This window comes from Taudactylus pleione, unplaced genomic scaffold (assembly GCF_031769625.1).
Source record: "Taudactylus pleione unplaced genomic scaffold, aTauple2 ptg000016l, whole genome shotgun sequence".
Lineage (NCBI taxonomy): Eukaryota > Metazoa > Chordata > Amphibia > Anura > Myobatrachidae > Taudactylus > Taudactylus pleione.
Genome location: NW_028284418.1, coordinates 31,131,368 through 31,158,038, shown reverse-complemented (window position 1 = coordinate 31,158,038; position 26,671 = coordinate 31,131,368). Strand labels below are relative to the sequence as shown.

The following is a 26,671-nucleotide window of genomic DNA, read 5'->3' as shown; positions in this document are numbered from 1 at the left end:
GGTTAGGAGATCCTGGGGGGGACTTAGGGTTAGGCACCCCACCGGGAGGGTTAGATTTAGGCTGCGGGGGGGAGGGGGAGGGGTTAGGCACTTATGGGGGGGGTTTGGGTTAGGCACCCCTAAAAGAGTTAGGGGTGAGAGGGTTAGGTTAGTTAGTATACTTACCTGTCGGGATTTTCACTGCTGCCGGTCTTTAGGCGTCGGGATTTGAACCGCTGGACATAGGTCTGGTGGTCAGTCATACCGATCCCTCCCAACCATCCCCAGACCTCTACCCTCTAGCGCACAGGTTCACATCTAGACTTCTGGTCTCCCATCCAAAAGGCCAGTACCCTTGAATGCCCCACCAACTTTCTTTCTATTCTTTCATAGATTTTTATGCACTTGTCTGCACCACCAGCTTCTGGCCATTCAATCACACCTCACACCAACCTCCCCCCACTGGATCCTGGCCTCTCGCACACAGGCCTGTATGCCTGCACCCACCACCCCTCCCTCTCCCAACCTCTACTACAGTTGATAGCGTTGTATGACTTTGTTTTGTTACCGTATGTGACACACTTGGGCAGCCAACGTTTGAGACTAACTGCTTGTGATATTAGAACAGCTGATTCAGTTGGTATTGGCACAGAGGTGTTTCTCTTGGCTGGAAATGTGAAGGGAAGGAGAATTATGTTTCTCTCTAGTTACAGAATAGCAGACAGGATTGCTATGGTGACTCATTACTGAAAATGGTTTAGCTACCTCATAAGACATGACTGTAGAATAAGGATTTCCTTAGAGATGTGTTTGATGTATGAATCCTTTAATTGGGTTTGAACCAATATTAAGGCAAACTCCTTCCAAAACCACGTGTTGGATAACCTTTTACAGGCTGCCCTCCTCTCTCTTTCATCCTCTGAGTTCATTAGGTTTCCCTCTCTGTGCGTGAAAAACATTACATATTTCCAACTGTTCAAAGTGTAACACTAGTGTAAAAGGTGAAATATTTTGTTTGCTATAACTGAATAATGTTTCTATTTACTGGAGGAGGGATGAAGTCCTGAGCTCTTGGCCAATTTACGTTTTAGAAAACTCACCATGTTAAGGAGTACAAAGAAAATGTTACTCTCTATCTGCTGTGCCAAAACAAATGTATGCTGTATTCTGTAAATGGCAGAGTGCTCAGTCATCCTATAATACTCCTAAACTATGTTCTTGGCATATTCTTAAATATCTGTATTTTACAGCCATGGCCAAAAGTTTCGAGAATTACACAAGTATTGGTTTTCACAAAGTTTGCTACTTCAGTGTTTTTAAACCTTTTTGTCAGATGTTACTATTGTATACTGAAGTAAATTATAAACATTCATAAGTGTCAAAGACTTTTATTGACAATTACATTAAGTTTATGCAAAGAGTCAATATTTGCAGTGTTGATCCTTCTTTTTCAAGACCTCTGCAATTCGCCCTGGCATGCTGTCAATCAACTTCTGGGCCACATACTGACTGATGGCCACCCATTGTTGTCTACTCAATGCTTGGAGTTTGTCAGAATTTGTGGGTTTTTATTTGTCCACCTGCCTCTTGAGGATTGACCACAAGTTCTCAATGGGATTAAGGTCTGGGGAGTTTCTTGGACATGGACCCAAAATTTCAATGTTTTGTTCCCCGAGCCACTTAGATATCACTTTTTTCTTATGGCAAGGTACTCCATCATGCTGGAAAAGGTACTGTTCTTCACCAAACTGTTCTTGGATGCTTGGGAGAAGTTGCTCTTGGAGGATGTTTTGGTACCATTCTTTATTCATGGCTGTGTTCTTTGGCAAAATTGTGAGTGAGCCCACTCCCTTGGCTGAAAAGCAACCTCACTCATGAATGGTCTCAGGATGCTTTACTGCTGGCATGACACAGGATGAATACTTTTGGAGGATGGCCTGGTGTCAAGAAGGGCAGCAAAGAAGCCACTTCTCTCCAGGAAAAAAATCAGGGACAGACTAATTTTCTTCAAAAGGTACAGGGATTGGACTGCTGAGGACTAAGGTAAAGTTATTTTCTCTGATGAATCCCCTTTCAGATTGTTTGGGGCATCTGGAAAAATGCTTGAACGGAGAAGGAAAGGCGAGTGCTACCATCAGTCCTGTGTCATGCCAACAGTAAAGCATCCTGAGACCATTCATTTGTGGGGTTGCTTCTCAGCCAAGGGAGTGGGCTCACTCACAATTTTGCCTAAGAACACAGCCATGAATAAAGAATGGTACCAAAACATCCTCCAAGAGCAACTTCTCCCAAGCATCCAAGAACAGTTTGGTGACGAACAATGCCTTTACCAGCATGATGGAGCACCTTGCCATAAGGCAAAACAGGATTTTGATACTTACTGATAAATCCCTTTCTCCTATTCCAAAGGGGACGGAGGCTTCAGACAGTGGGATATAGACTGTTCTAAGTAGGAGCACTTTAATTTTTTTTTAGTGTGACTAGTTCCTCCCCCTCTATACCCCCCTACAAGCCCAGTCTTCGGAAACTGAACCCGAGGGGAGCTGAGAAAAAGACAAACGGAAGAGGAGGTGGTGAAGCAAGTACACAACATTTTAGAAGGTTGAAATAACAGTAACACAACAAGAGAGACGTCAAACAGTTCTCTAACACTCATAACATAAAATGACCACAACCCTGGCAGGAAGGAACAGCACAGGGTGTGTGTCCAGTGTCCCCTATGGACACTAGACACTGAGAAACGGATTTATCGGTAAGTACCAAAATCCTGTCCTTCATCCACTAGGGGACACTGGAGGCTTCAGACAGTGGGGACATCCCAGAGGTTCCATCACGGGCGGGAGAGCACTGAGAACCCTGCAAAACAGACCGGCCATACTGCCGCAGAGGCCACAATGGTAATCTATAAAAAAATGAATAAATGTATGCCGGCCAGACCAAGTAGACGCCCGGCAAAGTCACTCCATGGAAAACTTCAGCGAGCAGCCGCCCACGAGGAACCCACTGAGCGAGTAGAATGCACTGTAAGATAAGGCGGAGGCTCACTAAATGATGCCATATACGTCTGTCTGTCTGGTCAGATGAATCCAGCGGGCCAGCGACTGCTTGGAAGCTGGCCAACCAGGACGAGCAGCATCCTACCAAATAGTGTTTGTATCTATGTGGAGAGGACTGCAGCCCTAAGAAGAACAAAGAGCCCTAGCAACTTGCAAGGGTCTTGATGAAGGTGGATCCTGTGTAAGAAAACAGTACCACACAAGGGGGGGTATTCAATATGTGAGCGAAAAGTCCGTGCTGGACTTTTGGCTCCATATCGGAGGTTTGACGGGGATAAAGTATCGAGTGGGCGCCCGCTTTATCCCCGTATTCAATTTGAAAGCTGCGAAAATGGGACCCGCCGGAAAGGTAAGTATCGGAAAAAATTCTGGAATTTTCAGGAAAGCATCCATGGACCCCCCTAAAGATGTCCTGACATGGGGGATCATTATGGGTACCCCCATTTTGGCCTGTGGAAGGTAAGTATGGTTTTTAAATGGCAGCGGCAGGTGTTTTTTCCCGAAAGGGAAGAAGGGGTGAAGAAGAGCACTTGGCTTTTTTTTTTTTTTTTTATTTTAAACTAGGTGCATCAGATTTGGGGATTTACTGGTATGAAAATGGGTGCAAGCATATTTTTAAGTCCCTAAGGTGCATTTTTAAAATTCTTAAGAAATGCACCTGTCACTACCACCCGCATTCTTTAAAACACCTACCGCATATTTGGGAACCCCTCTAGAATTTATTTCGTTATTGTTAAATTTGTTCCCCATATTTTATTTTGTTTACCCCAAAATTCAACTAATTTTTTTGGGGTGTCCCAATTTTTAGAGGCCATTCCCAGGGGTGCAGGTTATTTTTATTTATTTTTTTAAGCCTGCACCCCTAAACCCCAATTCGCTTGCTAAAGGCTGGCGAAAAATTATCCCTGTTTTTTGACATTGACTTTTCGCACCGGCGAAAAGTCAATGCAATTGAATACGGGTAGAATGATAATAGGCGAAAATTATGTCTTCGGCAATAATTTATCGCCGATAACGGCTTTTCGCCTCAAATTGAATATGGTCCTAGGTTGTTGATGTGGAAAGCCGAAACCACCTGAGGAAGAAAATCCATTTCTGTACAGAGGTCCACTCTATCCACATGAAATACCAAGTATGGAGGATGACAGGATAGAGCTCCCAGATCCGACACGCTCGTGGCTGAGGCCTGTGCGAGAAGAAGTGTTACTATCTACAAAAAGAATCTTAACTCTATGGACTCCAAAGGTTCGAACAGAGAAGACTATAAGCAGGAAATCCCCTGGAAGCGTGACACAGGGTGGAAGTAACCATATCATACCCTGCAGAAAAGTCAGCACCTCCGGTATGAATATCATCTTCTTTTGGAAGAAAATCGTCAGAGTTGAAATCTGAACTATTAGAGAACCCAAACCCAGACCGGGTGAAAACCTGAAAAGCAGAAGTCTGGCTGGGTTGAATTCAGTAGGAGGAGACTCTCCACGTTCACACCCTGAAACATAAACCTTCCAAAGACGGTGGTAATGTTTCTAAGAACTTCTTACTGGGTTCTGAGCATAGTAGGGATTACCCTGGGTGGGATCCCTTTACGTTGTAAAAAGTCCCTTTCAACAGCCATGCCGCCAAACCTAGCCGCTTTAACTCTGAATAGACTAAAGATGTAATGAGATCTAGGAGCCACGGATCGTCGATTCGCTGTCGTTGAATGTTCGAATACCAAGCTCTGCAAGGCCAATCTGGAGCCACCAATAAAACCTTGGCCTTCTCCCTTTTGATGTGTAGAATCGAGGGAGAAGATGGAATGGAGGGAATAGATACAGATTGGAACGGCTACAGCGCTGACCATGTGCCACTGCCTCCGGGTCTCTCATCCGAGAGCAGTAGAGATGCAGTTGATGATTTTGTCTGGATGCCATGAGGTCGACCTGTGAAAGACCCCGCCATTGGACAAGCTGGTGAAAAACCTGAGGATGTAGTACCCATTCTCCTGGATGCACGTCCTGCCGATCTCAACTTTTCTGCCCAGATTAGAATCCGGTTTACTTCTTTCATAGCAGACCGACCTTTTGGTTTGTTTATGTATGTCGTAGCATTGTCCTGACTGCTCAGCCCCACCATAGGTGATCTGCTGTCTCTTTAATTCCAATATGTTCATCGGCGGACTCTCTTCCTGTGCTGTCCACCAGACTTAGAAATAGCGTCCCTGAATGACAGCCCGCAAAGCCTCTCAGACATGCGTCTGTGGTGAGAAGATTCCAATTGCACACTCCGAATCTCTTTCCCTCCATGTAGATGTACAGAGTACAACCACCAGAGAAAAAGGATATTAGAGTTCTGGGACCTAACCTTACCCGTTGGTGAAGGAAAAGATGGGTTCCTGTCCATTTTGAGAAGAGGGCTAGCTGAAACGTTCTTCCGTAAGGAGTCGAATGCAAACACTCACCGATACCTGACTGACGTCGAAGGACCATTCCCACTATCTCCTGAGTAGAAGTTGCCTCTTCCTGAGGGAGGAACACCCGCTGACACAATGTCCATAATCATTCCCAGAAACTGTAGCCTCTGCATCAGTTGCAGATGAGACTAGGGAAGGATCAGTATCCACCCTTGACGAAGGAGAGTGCTGTGAGTCACTGTGATGTGCAGTAATTTGTCCCTGGAATGTGCCTTCAGAGGAGATCATCCAGGTAAAGGATAATAGTGATCCCTTGTTACCGAAGGAGACTCCTTATCACAGCCATGACTGTGAATACCCTGGGGCCTGAGGATAAGCCGAAGGGAAAGGCCTGAAAATGGAAATGTGAATTTCGAACTGCGAATCTCAAAAACGATGAGGCGGCCAGATAGGGATGTGAAGGTACGTGTCCTTGATATCTAGAGATATCATGAGTGTGCCTTCCTCTAGGCCCGCAAACACCTACTGAAGGAACGCCATCCTGAACTTGAAAATCCTTAGGGATGGATTGAGATCATAAAGTTCAGAATCGGTCTGACCAAACCGTCCAGGCTTCGGTAACACAAAGAGACTGGAGTAAAAACCCTTTCCAGTCTGATTTCTGGGAATGTGGACCACCACTCTCATGGATAGAAGCCTGTGACGCCCTGGGGATCTCTATTGCTTCATGTAAAACGACAACTGGTAAACCTGTTGAAAAACCTAGGTGGAGGTTGAAGCTGAAAAACGATCTTGTATCCATACTTCTTTGAAGTCCCAAAGACGCGCTCCCATTCTGGGGTCCCCCAGGTGAGCGGGAAGCCCGTCATGCACTAGACATGGTAGTGGACTTAACCACCGGTTGAGCAGATGTTATTGCGGCTTTGTCATGTCCCCTGGAACCACGGAAAGTTGATGGATTTCCTCAGAAGAGACCACGTGAACTTCCCCAAGCACAAAAGGACCGAAGGTACCGAGTAAGATCTTCTAGAGGGAGGAGCTGCAGACAGAAGAAAAATGTATTTAGCCCAGTAGCTTGAGAAAAAAAAACATTTTTCTAGTTCCCAATCAGTACACTTCCATGAATGAAAGAGCCTACACAGCATTCTTGCATTCTGTCATAGTTGAAGCCACAGCGCCCGACAAGCCGAAAACGCCAGATATGAAAATATTGCCAACGTCTTTTGACGTCACTCTCTCATCCCGTCAGCAATATAGATGAAGCTGCAGAAATTGACTAACCGAATTTACAATACCAGGACGCAGAGACCTGCATATAAATGGGTCTGAGAACATTCTCTTTCAAAGGTGTGGCCCCAGAGACCGGTAGCGTAGTCTTCCTAGACCGTCTACTGTAGGGGGAGTAAACTAACAAAGTGGCATGCTGTCCCAGACTTGTCACAGGTGATCTCACCTTATCATGTGAGCCACTCGAGCTCCTCACCGGATTTTTTTTCTGTAGGCAAAGGATAAAAAGTTAATAACCACTGGGACATCTGTTCCCAAGCTGACATCAGAAGAGAATCTGTTAAAAGCTTTTCTTTAAAAAAGAAAGACTGTCGTGTAAATACAATACCTGGTGGATAGGATTTCCCTAGGTGAATTTTGGAGCATATTCTCCTGCTCCGATTGGAGGACTGTCTGACCTGTGTAGAGGATTCAGTTGAGTACGTGAAATAGTCACGCTCTTGAGATCTCATCCTTGGATTCAGCTAAGAACCCTGCCAATGCTGGATTTTTTTTTTAGAACCGCTGACCTGGAGACCCCTCTTTCTTTCCGAGAAGCCTCCAGCTCAGCAGATAGATGGGACATAAAATTACATTTATTCCAGGTACTGCCCTTAAAGCATGGGAAGAATACACAAACTTCACACAATTCGCTTTGGTGTATCTAACCAACGTGCCGTGGGGCAGTAATGCCAAACATCACACCATCCACGCTAACGTGGAGATGCCAGGACTGAACCCGAGGGAACTGGAACACGTTGTAACCTGCTCTGTTCAAGACGATGGATCGAACAGCCCTGACATTGTTATTCAGGATTTTCACACATCAGGGAGTTAGATGACTGCCCTTGTAAATTCAGACTTTTTGCAGGTAATTCATTTTTGGGACACCTTAGTGCCCCTTTCAGTCATGATACATACAGACCCCACACAAACAACAGTAAAGTGTAGTGAAACGAGGTCAAAAGAAGAAACTGACATACAGAGAGGCAGAGGAGAGCCACAATTGGCATAGAAGTAAGCAACCTCTAAGTAGTATTGCCTTAAATGCTCTCCTGACCAGCCTAAACCCCACTGTCTACTTACAGTGCCAGGTTAGGCTATCAGTTTCATGTAGCAGCGTTGCAGAAGGTAAAGCCTCTCTCCGGACACTGGCTCAGGCTTTCTTATGTAGCAGACTGTTCCACCATGTTAATGGCCGCCATCACCCTCGAGGGAAGCGATGATGGCCGCTATGAGGAAGGAGCAGGACTCCGGAGCTAGGCCCCACCACCCCCCACCCCCCTGCTATGGCGCCTAATTCTAGGCGCGCTTATGTCTGCTTCACTAGCTGTTGCTAATCGGAGCAGCCTGCTGCTGTAAATGCCGCTCTTATCTTAACCTGGATACCCCTCGAGACAGGGAGCCAGATAATACTCATGTGGCTGCTTTGCTGCCGGTGTGCAGCTGACTAATGGAGGTCCGCTATGCGCGCTGCAAGCAACGGCATGCGGGACCTCCTATATGGACATCGTTGTAGTCGGGGACCCCAGGCGAACTGCGTGCAGTTGCGAGCGGGTACCCCTGAAAGCTTCATTGGTGCAGACAGGCAGTGCCTGTCTGTTCCTTTCATGTAGAAATTATTTTCTTCAGCGCAGCAGCCCTCTAATTATTAAAACCTTGAGGAGAGTGTGAATAACACACCAGCTCCCCTCTGGTACAAACTAAGAATGGGCTTGTAGAGGGTATAGAGGGGGAGGAGCTAGTCACAGTAAAAAAAAAATTAAAATGCCAGCTCCCACTTGGCACCATCTATACCCCACTGTCTGAAGCCTCCAGTGTCCCCTAGTGGATGAAGGAGAAAAGTGATAACTAAGTGGCTCGGGGAACAAAACATTGAAATTTTGGGTCCATGGCCAGGAAACTCCCCAGACCTTAATCCCATTGAGAACTTGTGGTCAATCCTCAAGAGGCGGGTGGACAAACAAAAACCCATAAATTCTGACAAACGCCAAGCATTGATTAGACAAGAATGGGCGGCGATCATGAAGTATGTGGCCCAGAATTTGATTGACAGCATGCCAGGGCGAATTGCAGAGGTCTTGAAAAAGAAAGGTCAACACTGCAAATATTCACTCTTTGCATAATCTTAATGTAATGGTCAATAAAAGTCTTTGACACTTTTGAAATGCTTGTAATTTTACTTCAGTATGCCATAGTAACATCTGACAAAAAGGTCTAAACACTGAAGCAGCAAACTTTGTGGAAACCAATACTTGTTTCATTCTCAACTTTTGGCCGTGGCTGTATTTCACAAGTGTTCAAGTGTGGAAATCTAGGCAGAAATTCCAATGCTATTGACTGAATTTAAGGTGCATGTATATTGGCTTGTACATTTATGGCTGAGCAGTTTTGCTACAGTTCAGAATGTGAAGTTTAGCTTCCCTCAGCAAAAGTTTAATCCTGTAAAATTAAATCTGTTTTTGTTTTTAATAAGTTGTTTGTTTTTTAAAGCACTGTATTGTAAAAATTATGGTTTCTAATATTTACATAAATATCAGTGATTGCATTAATGCATGTACAGGTGTCTGACATCATTCCCCATTCCCCAGGAACTCCTTCAGATCAGGCTCATGCATCTCTGAACATATGAGCCAAATCATTATTTTGCAGTTTAGAAAACTCTAAATGGCAGGAAAGTGTTGATGACAAGACAAAAAAAAATACCAGCACAGCAGTGTGTGTTCTAAAAACTAGCGCTTCCACTAGGCTGTTTAAGCGGGTTGCCGCGCCCTGCTCTATTTCAAAAGGGCAGAATGTGCCCTGCCCTTTTTAGTGGCGCCCCGCTAAAACAACCTACCAGGTTCTATCCCCACCCACGGGGCGCAGTGTCCAGCAGGTGGCAAAAATAGCTGTGACCAATCACCGCCGGTGAATAGATGTTGGAAGCATGCACCTGGCACCTATTCATAGAGAAAGGAGAGCTGGGGGCAGCCCGGCATGTCGGTAAGTGCCGGGCACAACCCCCAAGAGTGATGAAAAGGGTGGCTGGTCTTGAAAGAAATGCTGTCTTTTCTTGTGGTCACACCCCCTTTTGGGTGCGCTACAATGCCCTTCCTCTAGGTCCGGCACCCTGCCCCGGCGCTGGACCTAGAGTGAGCACTACAAAACAGTAGTTTTGTTCATAACAGGGAATAACAATTGCTTAAGTTGAAGTGCCTCTTGTCCAAACTCATCAGTGTAAGTAAGGTATAGGGGAGGATTCAATTATGGGCGAATCCGCGTGGCAGCTGCTGCGCTTTACAGCAGTGGGATCTTGCACAAAACGTGTTCGCTACTCCATAGGGTAGCAAGCACTTTTGTGCGAATCGGCTGCGCCGACAATTGAATTCCCCCCATAATATGATACCATGGGCCCCATTTAACTAAAAGACATAACCCTTTTAGCACTCGCTAAAAGGATTGTCCTCCTGTCAAATTTGAAGCACTTTACTTGTGCCAGCACATGTGATGTGACTGCAGCAAGCAGTGCTTCAGCTGGCAACGTTTCATCACATGCAACCGCGTTGCCACTCTGCTTCCCCTGAATGTTGCAGAGGAGATCTGTTCTGCATTGTGCCGAATGAATCTCCTCCAACTCCCCGAACCGCCCAGAAGTGATGCGGCGATCTGTGACTGCCCACATCACTTCCGGAAATACTCCGCAGAATGCAGTGCAAACGGCAGAGCAGGGAGGGGGAACTTAGTTCCCCTCCATGCACTTTTTGGCTGATCTCTGCAAGTGCTCTAAGAGATCAGCTTCAGCAGGAGGGACTGATAATCAACCTTGACACACACTCCGTTGTGCTATGCATATGGGGGAGTAAGGGTGTATGCCCAAGGGGGCTGGGGGAGGGTAACTAGGTGGGGGGGGAGGGATCTAACATCAGTGGGGGTGAGGGGGGGTAATAAAGAGCATGACTGGAGGGGGTAAAAAAAACATTTATACTGGTCACAGGAATGGAGGAGGTGGGGGGGGTCAAAGAACAAGGGTCTTTTTACAGGGGGGAAGGGTTGGTTTAGAAAACAGGGATTTTTTATTAATTAATGCGGTGTGTGGGGTGTTATTAGGATTTATGACCCCAGGGGAGTCTATTGCCTATTGGGGTGGGCAGTTATTTTATAATGGGAACCTATGGACACAAAGGGATGGGGGGTTGCAAAATATATATATATATATATATATATATATATATATATATATATATATATTTGAAATCTATTATTAAAAATAATTTTTAAACTTTATTAAATACAAAAAAATGAAAAAAATTCTGAGCAGTTTTCTGATAATTAAATTGTCAGTTAAGTGGTTAACAAGCAGCAGTAAACTAAGATTACCGCTATTTGTAACACTATTGCTTATGCCATCTATAGATGGTGAGAGCGATACAGTCCCTATTGCCAACAATGGAGACCCACCAAAGCCTTCCAGGCCCCCGCTGGGTGAGAGTGTCACGCGCATTTGCAAACTGACTGTCTTACATGCGCATGGCACAGCAGCCCAATGCTGGCAGCAATAGCTTGCCAGCAACAGAGCAGAGGATGCCGCAGAACAGGGGGATGTCGCTGGTCCTCACTGGATGGGTAAGTAATGTTGAGTACTAGTGGCACATTCGTTAGTATCATTGCGATACTAAACAAAATATGCCTCTTGTATTAAGGTTCATTGTTTAATGGGGCCCTAAATACTAATAATGTTAGTAGTAGTAGTACAGGCCAGGGATAGGTGAGGAGTACTAAACTAATGTTGATACAGCAGGGTTGATAATGAGCAGCAGTGTGCATTAGTCACTGGAGAATACATGATAAATTATGTAGTACCTAATTACCCTACTGTCATATACTGTATAGTAACTAATAAGTAATCAGTTATTTGTTGGCAGAAGTGGTCACACAACACTTTTTATTGGATGAATTAAATGATTCATTTTAAAATTTTTAGAGACTATTTGTTTCCAAAGAAGAGTATGACCAAGTTGTCATATATTATGCCATTATAATTACCCCATGCTGCGTCTGTCATTCCTGACCAGACTGCAATAATTTTTCCAAGTTGCCGTCACCCCTAAACTGCAATAATTACCAGTTACCACATGTAGCTGTCACACTGCGATATAGTTAACCCATCCCCCTGTCATAATTAGAAGATACACAATCTCATGACCTAAACTACTATTTGAACTTTAATGAAATTGTGTATTGCACAGCTCTAATTACCCTAAGGCTACATAGAATGCATGTAAAATATGCATTTGCCATTTATGAGTCAGACAGTAGTAAAATAGGAGTCATGGAAGACTTTTTATACATTGACTCCAAAGCCTGTTTTACCATACACCATTTTTAGGCTTATAAATCTCATCAGTGCAAGCAATGGCTTCTACACGGCTTGCCTTGAAATGTACCACATAGGACAACGATTAAGGTTAGGATGAGGTGAGTTCAAAGGAATGGAAAAGCCTTCCACTGTAAGTAAATTACAGTGGTAACCGTCTTTAAAACACAAGATATTAACTTACCGTATATCGAATGTAATATAGGCCCTTCCTTTTGAAACAAAAAAGGTGAAGACATGTAATCCATCCCTTGTATATCCCTGTAGGCCAACTGTGCTTCTAGAACCGCCTAAAGGTTGTTCTCATGGGCCCACTCCAAGTCCTACACCGCACTGTTAAGTCCAACTAAAAACTTTCCGCTTACTTCACCTGTTTTGAAGGCGGAAAAGTATCGCGGCTATTCTGGCTTTACCCCGTATTCAATATGGAAGTACGTGAAAACGGGACCTGGCGAAATTTGAACAGACGAAAAGTACTGTCAGTTTTGGGGAAGTCAGCCTGACACCCCCCAAAAGATGCTCTGACATGGGGGTTCCCTATGGTACCCCCCGATTTGGCTTGCTGAAGGTATGTGGTGTTTTTAAACGGGCTCGTTTTTCTATACGTGGTGCAGAATAGTATTTAGGAGGTTTTTTTTCCTGAAAATAAGTTATCCCAGCAAATTTGGTGTACTTGAAAATGGCGGTCAGCCTATTTAAAACTTGCCAAAGTGAAGTTGAAAAAATCATGAAAAATCCACCTGCCGCAAGCACCTGCAATAAAAAAAAAAACATCAGGGGCATACTTGGGGATCCCCCCAGAGTTAAGTTTACTAGTTTTTAAGTTTGTACCCCCCAATTTTTTTTTTTTTTTTCCCCTCTTTCAAAGTCATTTTTTGGGGTGTCCTTAAGTTTTTTTTGTTTTATTTTTTGACAGTGTACCTTTGGGGGACTGTCTGAAGGATGCAGGGGGGTTCCCGCAACGTTGCACCCCAAAACCACAATTCTGCACTTTTTTCCGCCTCCCATTCATTGGCGAAACTTTTCCGCCTATTACATTGTATTGTCTTTCCGCCTAGGTGGAAAGTCTTTCCAAATGAATACGGGGTAAAAGCCAAACAGGTGAACATGACGTCATCGGCGAAAAGTTTGCAACAAAAACACGCAAAAACTGACTTTTCGCCTCAAAATTAATACGGCCCTAAGTCGGAAAATGCCGGGTAGCGCAACGAAACACCCAGCTTTAGTTGCAAGAACTGGTATTCTCTGACTAAAGTGCCGGCTGCGATGCTGTTAGCGCCGCACTAAGCTGAAAAACAGCATCGCGGCCAGCACTTTAGTCAAATTTGTGCTCGCACCCTCAGGAGGGTGCGAGACTAAATACTGTAGTCGGGCTGACAGCGTGGTGACTTGAATAGCTCCAGGAACTCCTTCATGGGGCTATTTAGCATCACACCGGATTGAATGTTCCCCAACAATTCTCAGTTAGTTAACAGGAACATATAAGGATTTATTTCCACGTGCTTGCTCGTAATCCCCTAAATAAATTCACTGTGTGTGTGTGTCTATGTGTGTGTGTATATGTGTTTGTATATATATGTGTGTGTGTCTAAAATTCATTGGTCTGTTTGTCTGTTCGCATTGTGTTTGTCTGTCCGCTATATGCATTCGGACACTGACTAAGATTAAACCAGCGCAAGGTGGTCCAGTTGGATCCTGGCCAGGTGCTGGGGGGTTGGGGTTCCGGTCGGACCTCCCGTTGTTGTATGCTGAGCAGAACTTTGACCCAGGGAGCCTGTTCTGGGCCTTCCAATGGATAGATTTGGACGACATCACATAATAAAACTTAATAACTTGAAGGTTTAAACCCGGGCAATGCCGTGTACTTCAGTGTGTGTGTGTATATGTATATATATATATATATATATATATATATAATATGTATGTGTGTGTATATATATATATATATATATATATATATATATATCTGTATATAAGGCAATGCTGTTCTAGCACTGATATGTAAATACTTTCCATTAAAAATGGCTATTGCTGCAATTCTAATGGCAGCTGGTTTTTCTACTTAGAGAGCTGCATTATGAGTTTGTTAACCTTGTTCTGTCGGAAAACCATTTAAACCGCTGCAGTTTTATGATCTCATTTGCTCTCCGGAGAATCAATTCGGCTATGTAAAGTTTCTTCCTAACACATTCATCTGTTGTCATGCTTTTAGTGAAATGAAATAGTGATTTGCTTTGTTAGTCTTGCAGCGCTCTTCCTCGGCACTGCCATTGCTGCTGCACTTAAATGGTGTACATTTTCAGTTCTATACTTGTGTTAATTATGAATATGTTCTATTGATAGGAGTTGCAGTACAGCTATTTTCTGGGCTAACTTTCACCAGGGACCACATACCGCTAAATAGCAGAACTGCAGATGTCCCATGTCGGGGATTTGGATAGTCACCTAGTCTAGTATAGTCCATTACTTCCTGTCTGTTATGTACATCTCCAAAGTGATCTCTTTCATTGGAGTACAGAAATATTATTAGACAATGTATTTTTGTGTCTAGGTGTCAAATTGTGGCAAATTTACCTTAACAAGTGTCCTGGGAGGTTTCAGCTGCAATAATTATGCTGACTTTTTTTTTTTTTTCTTTCAGGCCTTACTTAAAGCTCAGAGTAAGCTAAGAACCCTAGTGCCGAATTTCACCTTCAATTTGGGATTCTCTGGCAAATTCTATCATACAGGTACAGTAATTTCCCAGATTTTTCAACAACTGTACGCAAGTATCCAAATCATAGTTACCTTTCTATTTTTGTATATTGACGTTTGTCAAGACCAACTGCTCACAGACAACTCTGCCACCACCACAAAGATATATATATATATATACATATATATATATATATATATATATATATATCTCTAATTAAAAAAAGTGAGAAAGAATAGAATGTAGAAGTCAGGAGCTACTATAACAGGATGTACATCAATAGAAGTGACTAGAAGTCTGGAACATGTTACACCCACCATGATAAGAAGCACTGGTTACCTGGCTTGTGAAATTTCTCCAGCCACGCTAGTCACCTTTTCCAGCTCTCTTCCCTGAGTTGTACTGGCAGGAACCACATTTCTCATATTTCATCTACTAGATTGCCTGCTCAGGCTGTTCTGTTGTCAATCAGGGTATTTAACACAGATTTCTGTTTGAACCTCCTCAAACAGAGGACAGATCAATTAATCCTCAGTAATTATCTGGCCCTTCATCCTCAAGCTGCTTAAAGATATTATTACAATTTGTAAGAATAGACAAAAAAAAAACTTTTACCCAAATATACTTAACAGCTAATATCCAAGTTCTTTCTGCCCACAGAAACTCTCTTTATTACTGCAGCCTGTGCCGACATGCTCTGTAGTGTGCTAGAGAGGTGTGTGCTAAGAGCTAGTACATTTCATCATGTGATTCTACTTACCGCTATCTTCTGTCTGCAGGCACAGATGAGGAGGATGAAGGGGACGACATGCTGCTCATGCATAGGAAGGAATTCTGGTGGTTCCCCCATATGTGGAGTCACATGCAGCCTCACTTGTTCCACAATGTCACGGTCTTAGCAGAGCAGATGAAACTCAACAAGCAGTTTGCCCTGGTAGTGACAAGCTCACGCCTTTCTTGTTTCTAAAGCTTGCAGAAAATGTCTATGTGCAGGTTTTGGGGAAATGGGAGATATGCATTATGTAGAACGTAAGCTGACCGCATACTGATATTGCTGGCTGAGGATCATGGGGCACATAGCCATGACCACACTGGAGCCTTGGGTTTGACATGGACCAGTGTGCTACATGGTGTCTGCATTCTCACGTGGGTTCCTCCCACATTCAAAAACATACTGGTAGGGTAACTGGCTTCTAAATTTGCATAGCTCAAAGCTGCAAAAGGTGAATGATTCCTCCTATGTGCAATCAGTTAAGCATTTTGCTGCCAATAATATAGAAACCATGTCATGGCTTGTGTCAATTATGAGTACAGGGAAGTCTTACTACAATTGTGTGTGTGAAACATTTTATTATATTGCTCAGAGTGTATCTGAGAACAAGGTTAGATTGGGCTTGAGAAATCCCTGGTGAGCCCCAGTGGCTGTGGGCTTACCCCCTTCTCTAGCTGCAATTTTCCAGACTACACTTGAATTACCCATTGTTACTCTATTAAAGGATCTGTTGCTTTCTGGAGCAGGATCACCAAGATTCATCCTCTGGCCAATCAGAGTGGGCAGCCAAGACACACCCCTTTTCAGACCTTTTGTTGGCTGTGGGCTTTAGCATAATGAACATAATCCCAGGGTTTGATTGTAATGACATTGTAGCTCTGCATTCATTTACTAACCTACAGCTAAGTCATCCCAGTGGAGCTTTTTTCTTCACAATGACATGTATTTCACCTTTACTAGACCTAATGCAGTTCCACAAATAGTGCAGACTGAAAGCACAAATGGGTCCCTTTAAAAGTATAAGATGAGACCAGATCTAGAAACTAGAGTCCGTTCTGACCAGGAAAATGTATGCACCTCTGCAAGCCAAGATGTGCTCCTAAAAATGTACACTCTCCATTCTGTGCTGAAGTTCTGCAAAACAAATTGCCCGGTTGACCACAAGGAACATCCTACATTCGCAAAATTCCTCCACTCTGCAAACTGCCACTTCTCTAGAGATGTACCAATCCTGAACTTGTATACCTCTGCATCTTGGCAGAATTTTGTGAACTTTCGATAATCAAGGTGCATAGTAATGTGTTGGGTATATTTTGTCAACATGAGAATGTCAATATGGCCGTAAGGTCGGCGTGCATAATGTCGGCGTTTACCATTTCGACACTGATGAAATGTTAACATGATTACAATGTCGACAAAACATTCCTGGTGGTCCAGTGGTAACTTACCTTGTCTGGCAGCTCCTGTCTTGTGGTTCTGATGGTGAGGTCAGGCTGATCCTGACGTGGTTCTGGCTGTCAGTAGTGCTAATCCCTAATCCTGAACCTAGCCCTCTGCTGCCGCAGCCTAACCCTGGCCCTCTGCTTCCGCAGCCTAACCCTAACGATTGTAAAATTGTCTTGAACAACTTGTGACACTTATTAGCACCTTCTCTTTTATGATTTGCATAACTAATATATAATCCTTGTGGTCAATAGAAATTCCACCATATGAAGCGGAGCTAAAATACTCACTTCTACAGTATATTCTGCTCTGGTACGAGAGTGGTCAGAGCCCCCTCAAGCTGATGGTTCAGGAATTGGTGACTTCTATTCAATGATCATTTAGTCTTAATTAAAATATCAAGATGTATCTTGCCTGACTACACAAAACGGAAGAGCCAGCAGAGCAGGCAAGCTGTTATTGTATCTCTCCCACGTAGTAAAAACTTCATCATCAAATCTTGAGGGTGCTTTCCACTTACAGAAGCAATCTGATTTAAATGAGGATTATGGATTTCATCCATCAGTTTAGTAAAATTAAAAGTATATTCATTAGTCTAGTAGCGTTGATTCCTGGGTTGCTATGGGAAACACTGCATTGCATCTGGCAAGTTTACCATGATTCACAGAAAGTCATTCCAAATGCATTTAAACCAGGGGCAGAGCAAGAGATTAAGTAGAATATTAAATTAGAAATTGCAAAATAGTTTTAAAGAGAAATGACACTGAAGACACACCTTTTCATGAAAGATACTCTAACCTTAATTTTGTTGCAAACCAAATTGGTGGACATACTTCAGAGTCATTCAAACGGTTTCTTCTCTACAGTACTGCCTCCAGTCCATGGGGTACATGTATCAAACCTTCTAAAGACATTTGGAGAAGATGCCCATAGCAATTTGCCATTTGTCACCATATTGACCCTTTCATGCCTCTCTTATGGGCCAAAAACAATAGATTCTGTAGGTCTAAAAATCTCCTTCATAATCTGAACAGGAGGAGTGGGACACCTGTCACGCAAGTTCTGTTTTGTTTTGTTTTTTGTCTTGGCCAATCTAGATGGATACATCTGAACAGCTTCAGTCCTTTTTGACGTGTCCAAGCAGTTGGTAGTTATATTATTACTGATTGACTTATATTATATTGAGGATAATTAATCCAAAATAGCAGAATATATTGACATACGAGACCATAACTGCTGTGCAGTTCTCGTTTATAGATGTAGGGAATCTATGTGATGGCTCACTATCAATAAAATGGAGAAAAAACATTAATGGAACCCTAACACTAATTTTAAAATGCATTATATTTTGCCAGTGCTCTCCTGTGTATCTTATGAAGTGTGTGATAATTCTCTCATAATGGAAACCTGTCTAATTTATATAAAAATACTCTTCATAATAGATACAGCACTTCTTTGTTTTCTTCACATTTAGTACATAACGAATTGTGGCAGATATAGAACATTGAGTCAATTCTTGAGGAAATGCTCATGAACCATGAAACATGTTGATTAATGAAGTCACATTAAATTTGAAAACGATCAGCATCACAGATGGCTGCTTTATTGACAGAGCAGATCCACCACAGCGTTTGGAGACCTATTGGCATTTTTGTATAATTCTTGAGGCAACTCTGACACAGCACACACAGGCTCCAGCCTATTTATCTGTGCGGAGGACATTGATTGATCTCCAGAGAACACAATCACTGTGTATAACATCTTTATACCAGTAATTCTCTTATGTATATGCATTTTACATGTGCCCGCTGCATTTATAGACTGATCTATCATTTGTAACAATCCTCTATATTAGAAAACTTTATCCTCCCAAATATTTCAGTAATTAGTGCTTAGGGGGTATATTTATTAAAGTGCTGTTTTATAGAAGTGGAGATGTTGCCCATAGCAACCAATCAGATTCTACTTATCATTCATCTAGCAACTTTTAGAAGATAATGGATAGCCATCTAATTGGTTGCTATGGGCAACATCTCCACTTTTATAAACCCGCACTTTAGTAAATATGCCCCTTAGTGTAGTAGGGCAGTGTAGGTTAGGCGTGAAAAATGGCACTACCTTCTGAGTCACTAGAGTGAAACTTATAATTTTATAAATGAAGATACTTATCCCAAAAGAAGTGGGTATATTTGTTTTCAGTGTTTTTCTCATGTTCATTAGATTGGAGACTCTCTCATGCAATCATGAATAGACTAATTAGAATAGAATAATAGAAAAATATACCACAATGTGTAGTATGGAACGCACCCTGTGGCATACCTGTTCCAGTGCAGTGCTCATGTCCCCCTGACAATACGAGTTTTTATTTATTTTTGTATTTCTACCTTTATTGTGTTGCTTTATACTGTGTTTTCTGCTATTGGAAGTGTTACTGCAGCAGTTTAAAAAAATACCTTTTACAAGTTTAATTACATCATCTATACACCTCTTTGATAAAGAAACCATGATATGCTTCATCTACACTTGATAATTATGGGTGAGGTACACTACCTTGAACAGCATCCATCTTGATAAAATATATGTTCTAAATGAAAGATACCTTTTTATAGGAGTCAACATCTGCACAGTGAGTCCATGTGGGCTCCACATACCTTTTTTAATTGACGGCATTAACTATATTTATAAACACTCTTTTGGGGCCGTACTACACTTTATAGGTATATTTTTCTATTTTCATGATCGTATAAGAGGGTCTCTAATCTGATGAACAAGAGGAAAACACTGAAAACAAGTATACCCACTTAAATCGGGATAAGTATCTTCATCAATTTATAAAATTATAAGTTTCACAGTGACTCAGAAGGTAGCACCATTTTTCACACCTAACCTACACTATCCATATATAATTTTCAGGATCTTTTGGGATAAGTCCTTAGATGGTAAGGAAAGGTAGCAACCTTTTGTATTGAAGCGCCAACTCTCCATCCCTCCACCCTCTTTTCGAACCTTAGTATGAACATTTTATAATTTTCTTACCTCGGTTAAGTGTCTCTCATATTTGAAGCTCAGATTTTGTGGTAAATTTGAAAGTTAATGACTGACCAATTGCATACATTACCAAGCAACATAGGCCATGCAAAACTTATTGAAAAGATTGATAAGAAAATGAGCACAGATGTCAAGGCAATTCGGACAGAAAATAAATGCAGGAAAACTGTCAATTTAAAAGGTACGTTCTGTGTCAGTGGCTTCAAGACCCATATCCTGGCTACCGATGTGGAACTTTAATGAAGACAGACCTGGCTCTAGTGAGCCGTGTCCATGTTTCATGTCTCACTGATATTAGTAACTGTGGGGCCGACAGAGGTACGGTTGCATGAAGTAAGCCTGGCATTGCTTTCCATTCTCTGTAAAATAATAATAATACGGCCTACCTATTAGCAGCTATGAGATTGTGCTTGACAGCCTTTGTTTTTTAGTTTGCCGATTGGCAACACGTGTGGTTGTAAAACGTTGTTGACCTTGAATGGTCTCTTTCGTGTAGTTGGTTCCCTCTTTGTATCACTATAATGGTTTGCGTTAACTTGAAAATCTGCTAAGCAGGTCTGCTGCGATGGGATTACAGTGTAGAAAAGGACAGGCAGCTTGTAAAGTCATTCATCCTTTACCTAGAATTAAAAAAAAAAAAAAAAAGTGTAAAAGTCTTTGCAGCCTTCTCTAGATATTCCGATCGGTTCAGTGCAGCCTTCTTTTATACTTGCCATCAATTGACAGTATAGCTCTTTTGATTTAATATTAAGAAGCTGATTGTAAGCTCTGTCAAGTCAGATCTTCTCACCTTTTTTCTTTCAAGTTCTGTTCCTATATTATTATCAGTCTATGCTATTATTATCCTTTCTACAGCACTGATCGTATCTGCTTCAAATCCCCAGCTATTATCATTCTTTATCCCTGCAGTTGCTTTTAGCACCACTTGGATTCTCTAGAACCTCTTTGCCTGTTTCTCATGTACTCTGGGTGCTTTGAATGGTCACTTCAGCCTGTTAAATGTAACTCAAAATGGCAACTTACTGAATTTCACAAATCTTTATTTCATAATTTTTTCAGACATCCATTCATTTTCAGGTGCGTAATGGTAACGTACATGTCTGTCAGTTGTGGGCGCTCTTTGTAAACAATATTTTAGTTCTATTTCACCTAAACGAAGCAAACAGAAACTATGCCTAAAAGACAAATGTCTTTCTTCTGATTCTCCACAAGTCAATGGCCTGCAGGTTCAGGCTGTAGATTAACTGGATTTTCTGAGCATTACTGGAATTTGGGCCTGTAACTGCGGTGAAATTTAGGTACAAGGTTTACAATGTTTGTTACAACATTTGCTTTTTCTTGTTAATAATCAGATGCATTGTCTTCCAGGAGCATGGTATCCCTATAGATCTGGGATATGCAGTGGCACCACATCATTCTGGTGTGTACCCCATACATAGCCAACTTTACGAAGCTTGGAAATCTGTGTGGAATATCCAGGTTACAAGCACAGAAGAATACCCTCACCTAAGGCCGGCACGCTACCGGAGAGGATTCATCCACAACCAGATCATGGTGAGAAGAGTCGCCGAGGTGGTAACGCCGACAGGCTGTAATCTGGAGTTACATGTTAATATTACAAAGGAAAAAAATTGTTAATCCTAAACTGTGGATACGTTGAAAATGCCGGTGGACGGGATCCCAGGCGTCGATATACCGATGCCAAAATCCCAAAGCCACTGTCCCAAAGACATCAGGATAGCGAGCATCCCGAATGAATACGCTGCGGGCAAGTATTAGCTTTTGGCGGGGATAGGTTTAGGAGCCCCGAGTGGTTTAGTGTTAGGCAACAGCTTGGAAGGTTTAGGGTGTGGGAAGGGGGGGGTTAGGTACTACTGGGGGGAGGTCATGGTTAGGCACCCCCCCGGGAGGGTTAGGTTTAGGGCGTGGGAGGGGGAAGGTTTGGGTTAGGCACCACTGGGGGGGGAGTTCAGGGGGGTAAAATGTAGTAACAAGGCTAATGATGATCTTAATAACTTCTAAGAAGGTAAAGGATTACCCCTTTTTTTTTTATTTTGCCGTTACAAATATAGTGCATCCAGAAAGTATTCACAATGCTTAACTTTTTCCACATTTTGTTATGTTACAGCCTTATTCCAAAATGGAATAAATTCATTTTTGTCCTCAAAATTCTACACACAATACCCCAGAATGACAACATGTAAAAAGTTTTTTTTGCAAATTTAATAAAAAATAAAAAAATACAACTAACAAATCACATGTATATAAGTATTCACAGTCTTGCTCTGTACTTTGTTGATGCACCTTTGGTGGCAATTACAGCCTCAATTCTTTTTGAATATGTTGCCACAAGCTTGGCACACCTATCTTTGGGTAGTTTCACCTAGTCCTCTTTGCAGCACCTCTCAAGCTCCATCAGGTTGGATGGGAAGCGTCGGTGCACAGCCATTTTCAGATCTCCCCAGAGATGTTCAATTGGATTCAAGTCTGGGCTCTGGCTGGGCCACTCAAGGACATTCACAGAGTTGTCCTGAAGCCACTCCTTTGTTATCTTGGCTGTGTGCTTAGGGTCGTTGTCCTGCTGAACCGTCGCACCAGTCTGAGTTCAAGAGCGCTCTGGAGCAGGTTTTCATCCAGGATATCTCTGTACACTGCTGCATTCATCTTTCCCTCTATTCTGATTAGTCTCCCAGTTCCTGCCACTGAAAAACATCCCCACAGCATGATGCTGCCACCACCATGCTTCACTGTAGGGATAGTATTGGCCTGGTGATGAGTGGTGCCTGGTTTCCTCCAAACATAACGCCTGGCATTGTCGCCTAAGAGTTCAATCTTTGTCTCTCATGGTCTGAGAGTCCTTCAGGTGAATTCTGGCAAACTCCAGGCGGGCTGCCATGTGCTTTTTACTAAGGAGTGGCTTCCATCTGGCCACTCTACCATACAGGCCTGATTGGTGGATTGCTGCAGAGATGATTGTCCTTCTGGAAGGTTCTCCTCTCTCCACAGAAGAATGCTGTAGCTCTGACAGAGTGACCATCGGGTTCTTGGTCACCTCCCTGACTCCCTGACCCTTCTCCCCTGATCGCTCAGTTTAGACGGCCGGCCAACTCTAGGAAGAGTTCTGGTGGTTCCGAACTTCTTCCATTTACGGATGATGGAGGCCACTGTGCTCATTGGAATCTTCAAAGCAGCAGATATTTTTCTGTACCTTTCCCCAGATTTGTGCATTGGGACAATCCTGCCTCTGAGTTCTTCAGACAATTACTTGGACTTCATGCTTGGTTTGTGCTCTGACATGCACTGTCAAGTGTGGGACCTTTATATAGACAGGTGTATGCCTTTCAAAATCATGTCCACAGGTGGACTCCAATTAAGCTGTAGGAACATCTCAAGGATGATCAGTGGATCAATTTTGAGCTTCATGGCAAAGGCCGTGAATACTTTTGTACATGTGATTTCTTAGTGTTGTGGGGTTTTTTTTATAAAATTTGCAAAAATCTCAAAAAAACCTTTTCTACTTCAGGGTCCATAGGGTATCCACAGGATACCTTGGGGTATAGGTGTGACGTCAGTCGCTGGGCACCATAGAGTTAAGCTTTTCAGCCTCCCAGGATGCACTAGGGTCCCCCTCCTATACCCCGCCCCCGAGCCAAGGCACCTCAGTTTAGTTTGGTGCCCGGCCGGAGTCGGGTGCACCTGTCAGAGTGGGGGCTAGAAGAGCCCCTGAAGCTTTCTTCAGTGCAGCTGTGGCTGCACATCTGGTTGTACAGCATGGACAGTCAGTCCTGACGTCCATGCTGTCTTCCCTACACCCCCGCCGGTACCAGAACGCCGGTACCGATCCGGGGTTGCTGGTGAGCATCTGGGATCACAGCTAGCGGTGACCCCAGATGTTCCGGACCATGGCCGGATCCAAGGGGGACAAAGGTAAGTAGCGGGGTCCCGCGGTGGGTCCCCGCTGGTCACATGGTCCTAAGTCCCCAGGCAGGGGGCTCCCTGGGGACTGGCTGCAGCGTGGAGCCAGGCGACCAACCTGCGCTTTCCACTACCTGGGACAGCGGACCGCAGCAGAGCGGTAGCGCTGCGGCGTCCCAGGGGTTAAATGCATGCCAGGGGAGCGCGCCTTCCCTGTCTCACAGCCGGCGCCTCCCCCTCTGCACACAGCCCTCTCTGCATGCTGCCGACTGGTCCTGTGGCAGCGCTCCTCCCCCAGGCCAGCCTCCTCTCTGCTCCTTGGTGGCCATCTTCTGTAGAACGCATGGTGAACGCTGCTGGAAGCGCTGGACGGAAGCATCGTGGTCTGGGTCCCCCCGCATACCTCTCCTCCGCTGTGGTCAGGTCTGTGTATGCAGCGCTGTGTCCTACCAGGCCCTGTGTCTGCGTAGTTGAGTGATCAGCGCTGTTAGTGCAGGAATTGTTATTTCTCTGCATTGTATGTGACTGTGCTAGCGCTGCTGCCTGTAACTTTTCTCTAAACTGTCAGCTTTATTACTGTCCCTGTTCTTTCTGCTAAGCCCTTGCGGTGCGGTGCTGCAGGGTGGTCTCTCGCCTATTTAAGTTATAATTGGTGAGAGAGGTCACATACGTGGTGCCATCATGTCCGAAAGTGATTTTCCCCTCCGGCTACAGTGTACTATGTGTAAAGTACCGTTAGCGGAGGGGGAGGGTAGCGCGGAGGGCCTTTGCCGGCAGTGTTTGTCCATGGCGCGGCCTCTTACGGTTACAGCACCGGTACAGGAGCCGCCCTGGGCTTGTTTCGCTCAGGCGCTTACAGCCTTAGTGGGCCAGTTAGCTCCGCAGCCCGCATTTACACCGATGGGTTTATCCCAGCAGTCAGTGGTGTCGTCACCCATGCAGGGTTTCCCACGACAATTGGTGGTACCCCACAGTCTCCCTATTTCCCTGCTCCCGGTTTCTCAGGAGCCAGCGTGGGTTAACTCCCTAACGAGTTCTGTACAGCACTTGTCGGATGTGTTGCAAGGGGAGTCTGTGATGCGGCCGCATAAACGGCCGGTGGCGTCTCTGTCGGCTCCTTATGAGGATGACGAGGGGACGTCTGATGATGGGGAGATTCTGGATCCTTACGATCAGGAACCTCTCCATGCTAAGGACGCTGATGCTAAGTCCAAAGTATATATTCCTGGACTTATTCGGGCGGTCCGCACAGCCTTGGTGATTGAGGACGAAGTTCCCCCAGCGGCTAAATCTAAGTATGCCTTTTTCAAAGATGTGAAGGGCGATGCCACAGTCTTTGCTCTTTCGGGTCAGTTGGTGGACCATTTAGAGGAGGCGTGGAAACAGCCTGGCAAAAGATACCAGCCGCAGAGACGTCTGGCGGTGGCTTATCCGTTCGCGGATAATTATTTTGCAAAGTGGGAATCCCCTCCACAGGTGGATTCTCACGTGACCCGTCTTGTCCGTAGTGCCACATTGCCGATGCCATCTATGTCCTCCCTTAAGGATGCTACGGACCGCAAGGTGGAGATCTGCCTGAAGTCCGCTTATTCCTTGCGGGGGGGGCAGCGCGGCTGGCTATGGCCATTTGCTGGGTTGCCAGAACGATGGAGCGCTGGGCGGATTCATTAGAGGCTTCTTTTGATTCCGACTGTCCGGCCGAACAGGCGGAGTTGATTGGTAATCTCCGTGATTCGGCCACTTATATCAACGAGGCGGCCCTAGACATTAGTACTCTGGTGTCTAGAATTTCTTCAGCAGCGGTGGCTGCTCGTCGCACCTTGTGGCTGCGATCCTGGAAGGTGGACGCAGATTCCAAAAAGGGTCTGGAGGCGTTGCCGTTTACCGGAGAAGTTCTCTTCGGTCCGGATCTGGATAAGATTGTGGCCACGCTGGCGGCAGCCAAATCGGCTTGTCTCCCGTCGGCCGCTGCTCCTTCTGGTTCTGGACCATCGTCCTTTCGGTCATCTAGGGCCCAGGGCAGGCCCAAACCACAGTCGTTTCCTCGACAGGCTGGCCCTAAGAAATCGGCCATGCCCCGGAAGCAGGCATGGAGTACCAGACGTCCGGCCCCCAAGCCAGATGACAAACCTGCGGCCTGACGGTCCGGGCCTCCCTTTGGGGGATCCCAGGGTGGGAGGCCGCCTGCTGCAGTTCGCCCAGTGTTGGTCAGCCACTACGACAGACACTTGGGTTCTGGAGGTGGTTTCCCACGGATACGCCCTCTCCTTCCGGCACAGACCCCCAGCTCGATTCTTCACCACGGGTCTACCATCAGACCGGAACAAGGCTACGGAGCTGCGGAAGGTATTGCACACTATGCTCCAGGCTGGAGTTATAGTGCCTGTTCCATTCTCCCAGAGGGGCCAGGGTTTCTATTCAAATCTATTTTTGGTACAGAAACCCAATGGGTCGTATCGTCCGATTCTCAACCTCAAAGCACTCAACAAGTCTTTGCGGGTTCCGAAGTTTCGGATGGAGACCCTTCGGTCCATCATTCTGGCGCTGGAACCTGGGGACTACATGGTGTCATTGGACATACAGGACGCTTACCTGCATGTCCCTATTCTTTTGCGCCATCAACAGTTCCTCAGGTTTGCAATCCGCAGCGACCACTTCCAGTTTCGGGCGTTACCTTTTGGCCTGGCGACAGCACCACGTGTTTTCACCAAGGTGATGGCGGTCATGGCGGCTTCTCTGCGGTTGCAGG

General features: G+C 44.5%; 1 protein-coding gene across 2 annotated transcripts in view; it reads left to right on the top strand.

The window, feature by feature from the left end:
- NDST2 (N-deacetylase and N-sulfotransferase 2) overlaps window positions 1-26,671 on the top strand; it is a 160,699-nt gene that overhangs the window by 107,223 nt on the left and 26,805 nt on the right. For both annotated transcript variants that reach the window (XM_088475547.1, XM_088475540.1), the window contains 3 exons: window positions 14,691-14,778; window positions 15,524-15,678; window positions 21,376-21,561. In XM_088475547.1, the coding sequence (XP_088331673.1) occupies window positions 14,691-14,778; window positions 15,524-15,678; window positions 21,376-21,561 (429 nt within the window). The remainder of the gene's footprint in view (window positions 1-14,690; window positions 14,779-15,523; window positions 15,679-21,375; window positions 21,562-26,671) is intronic.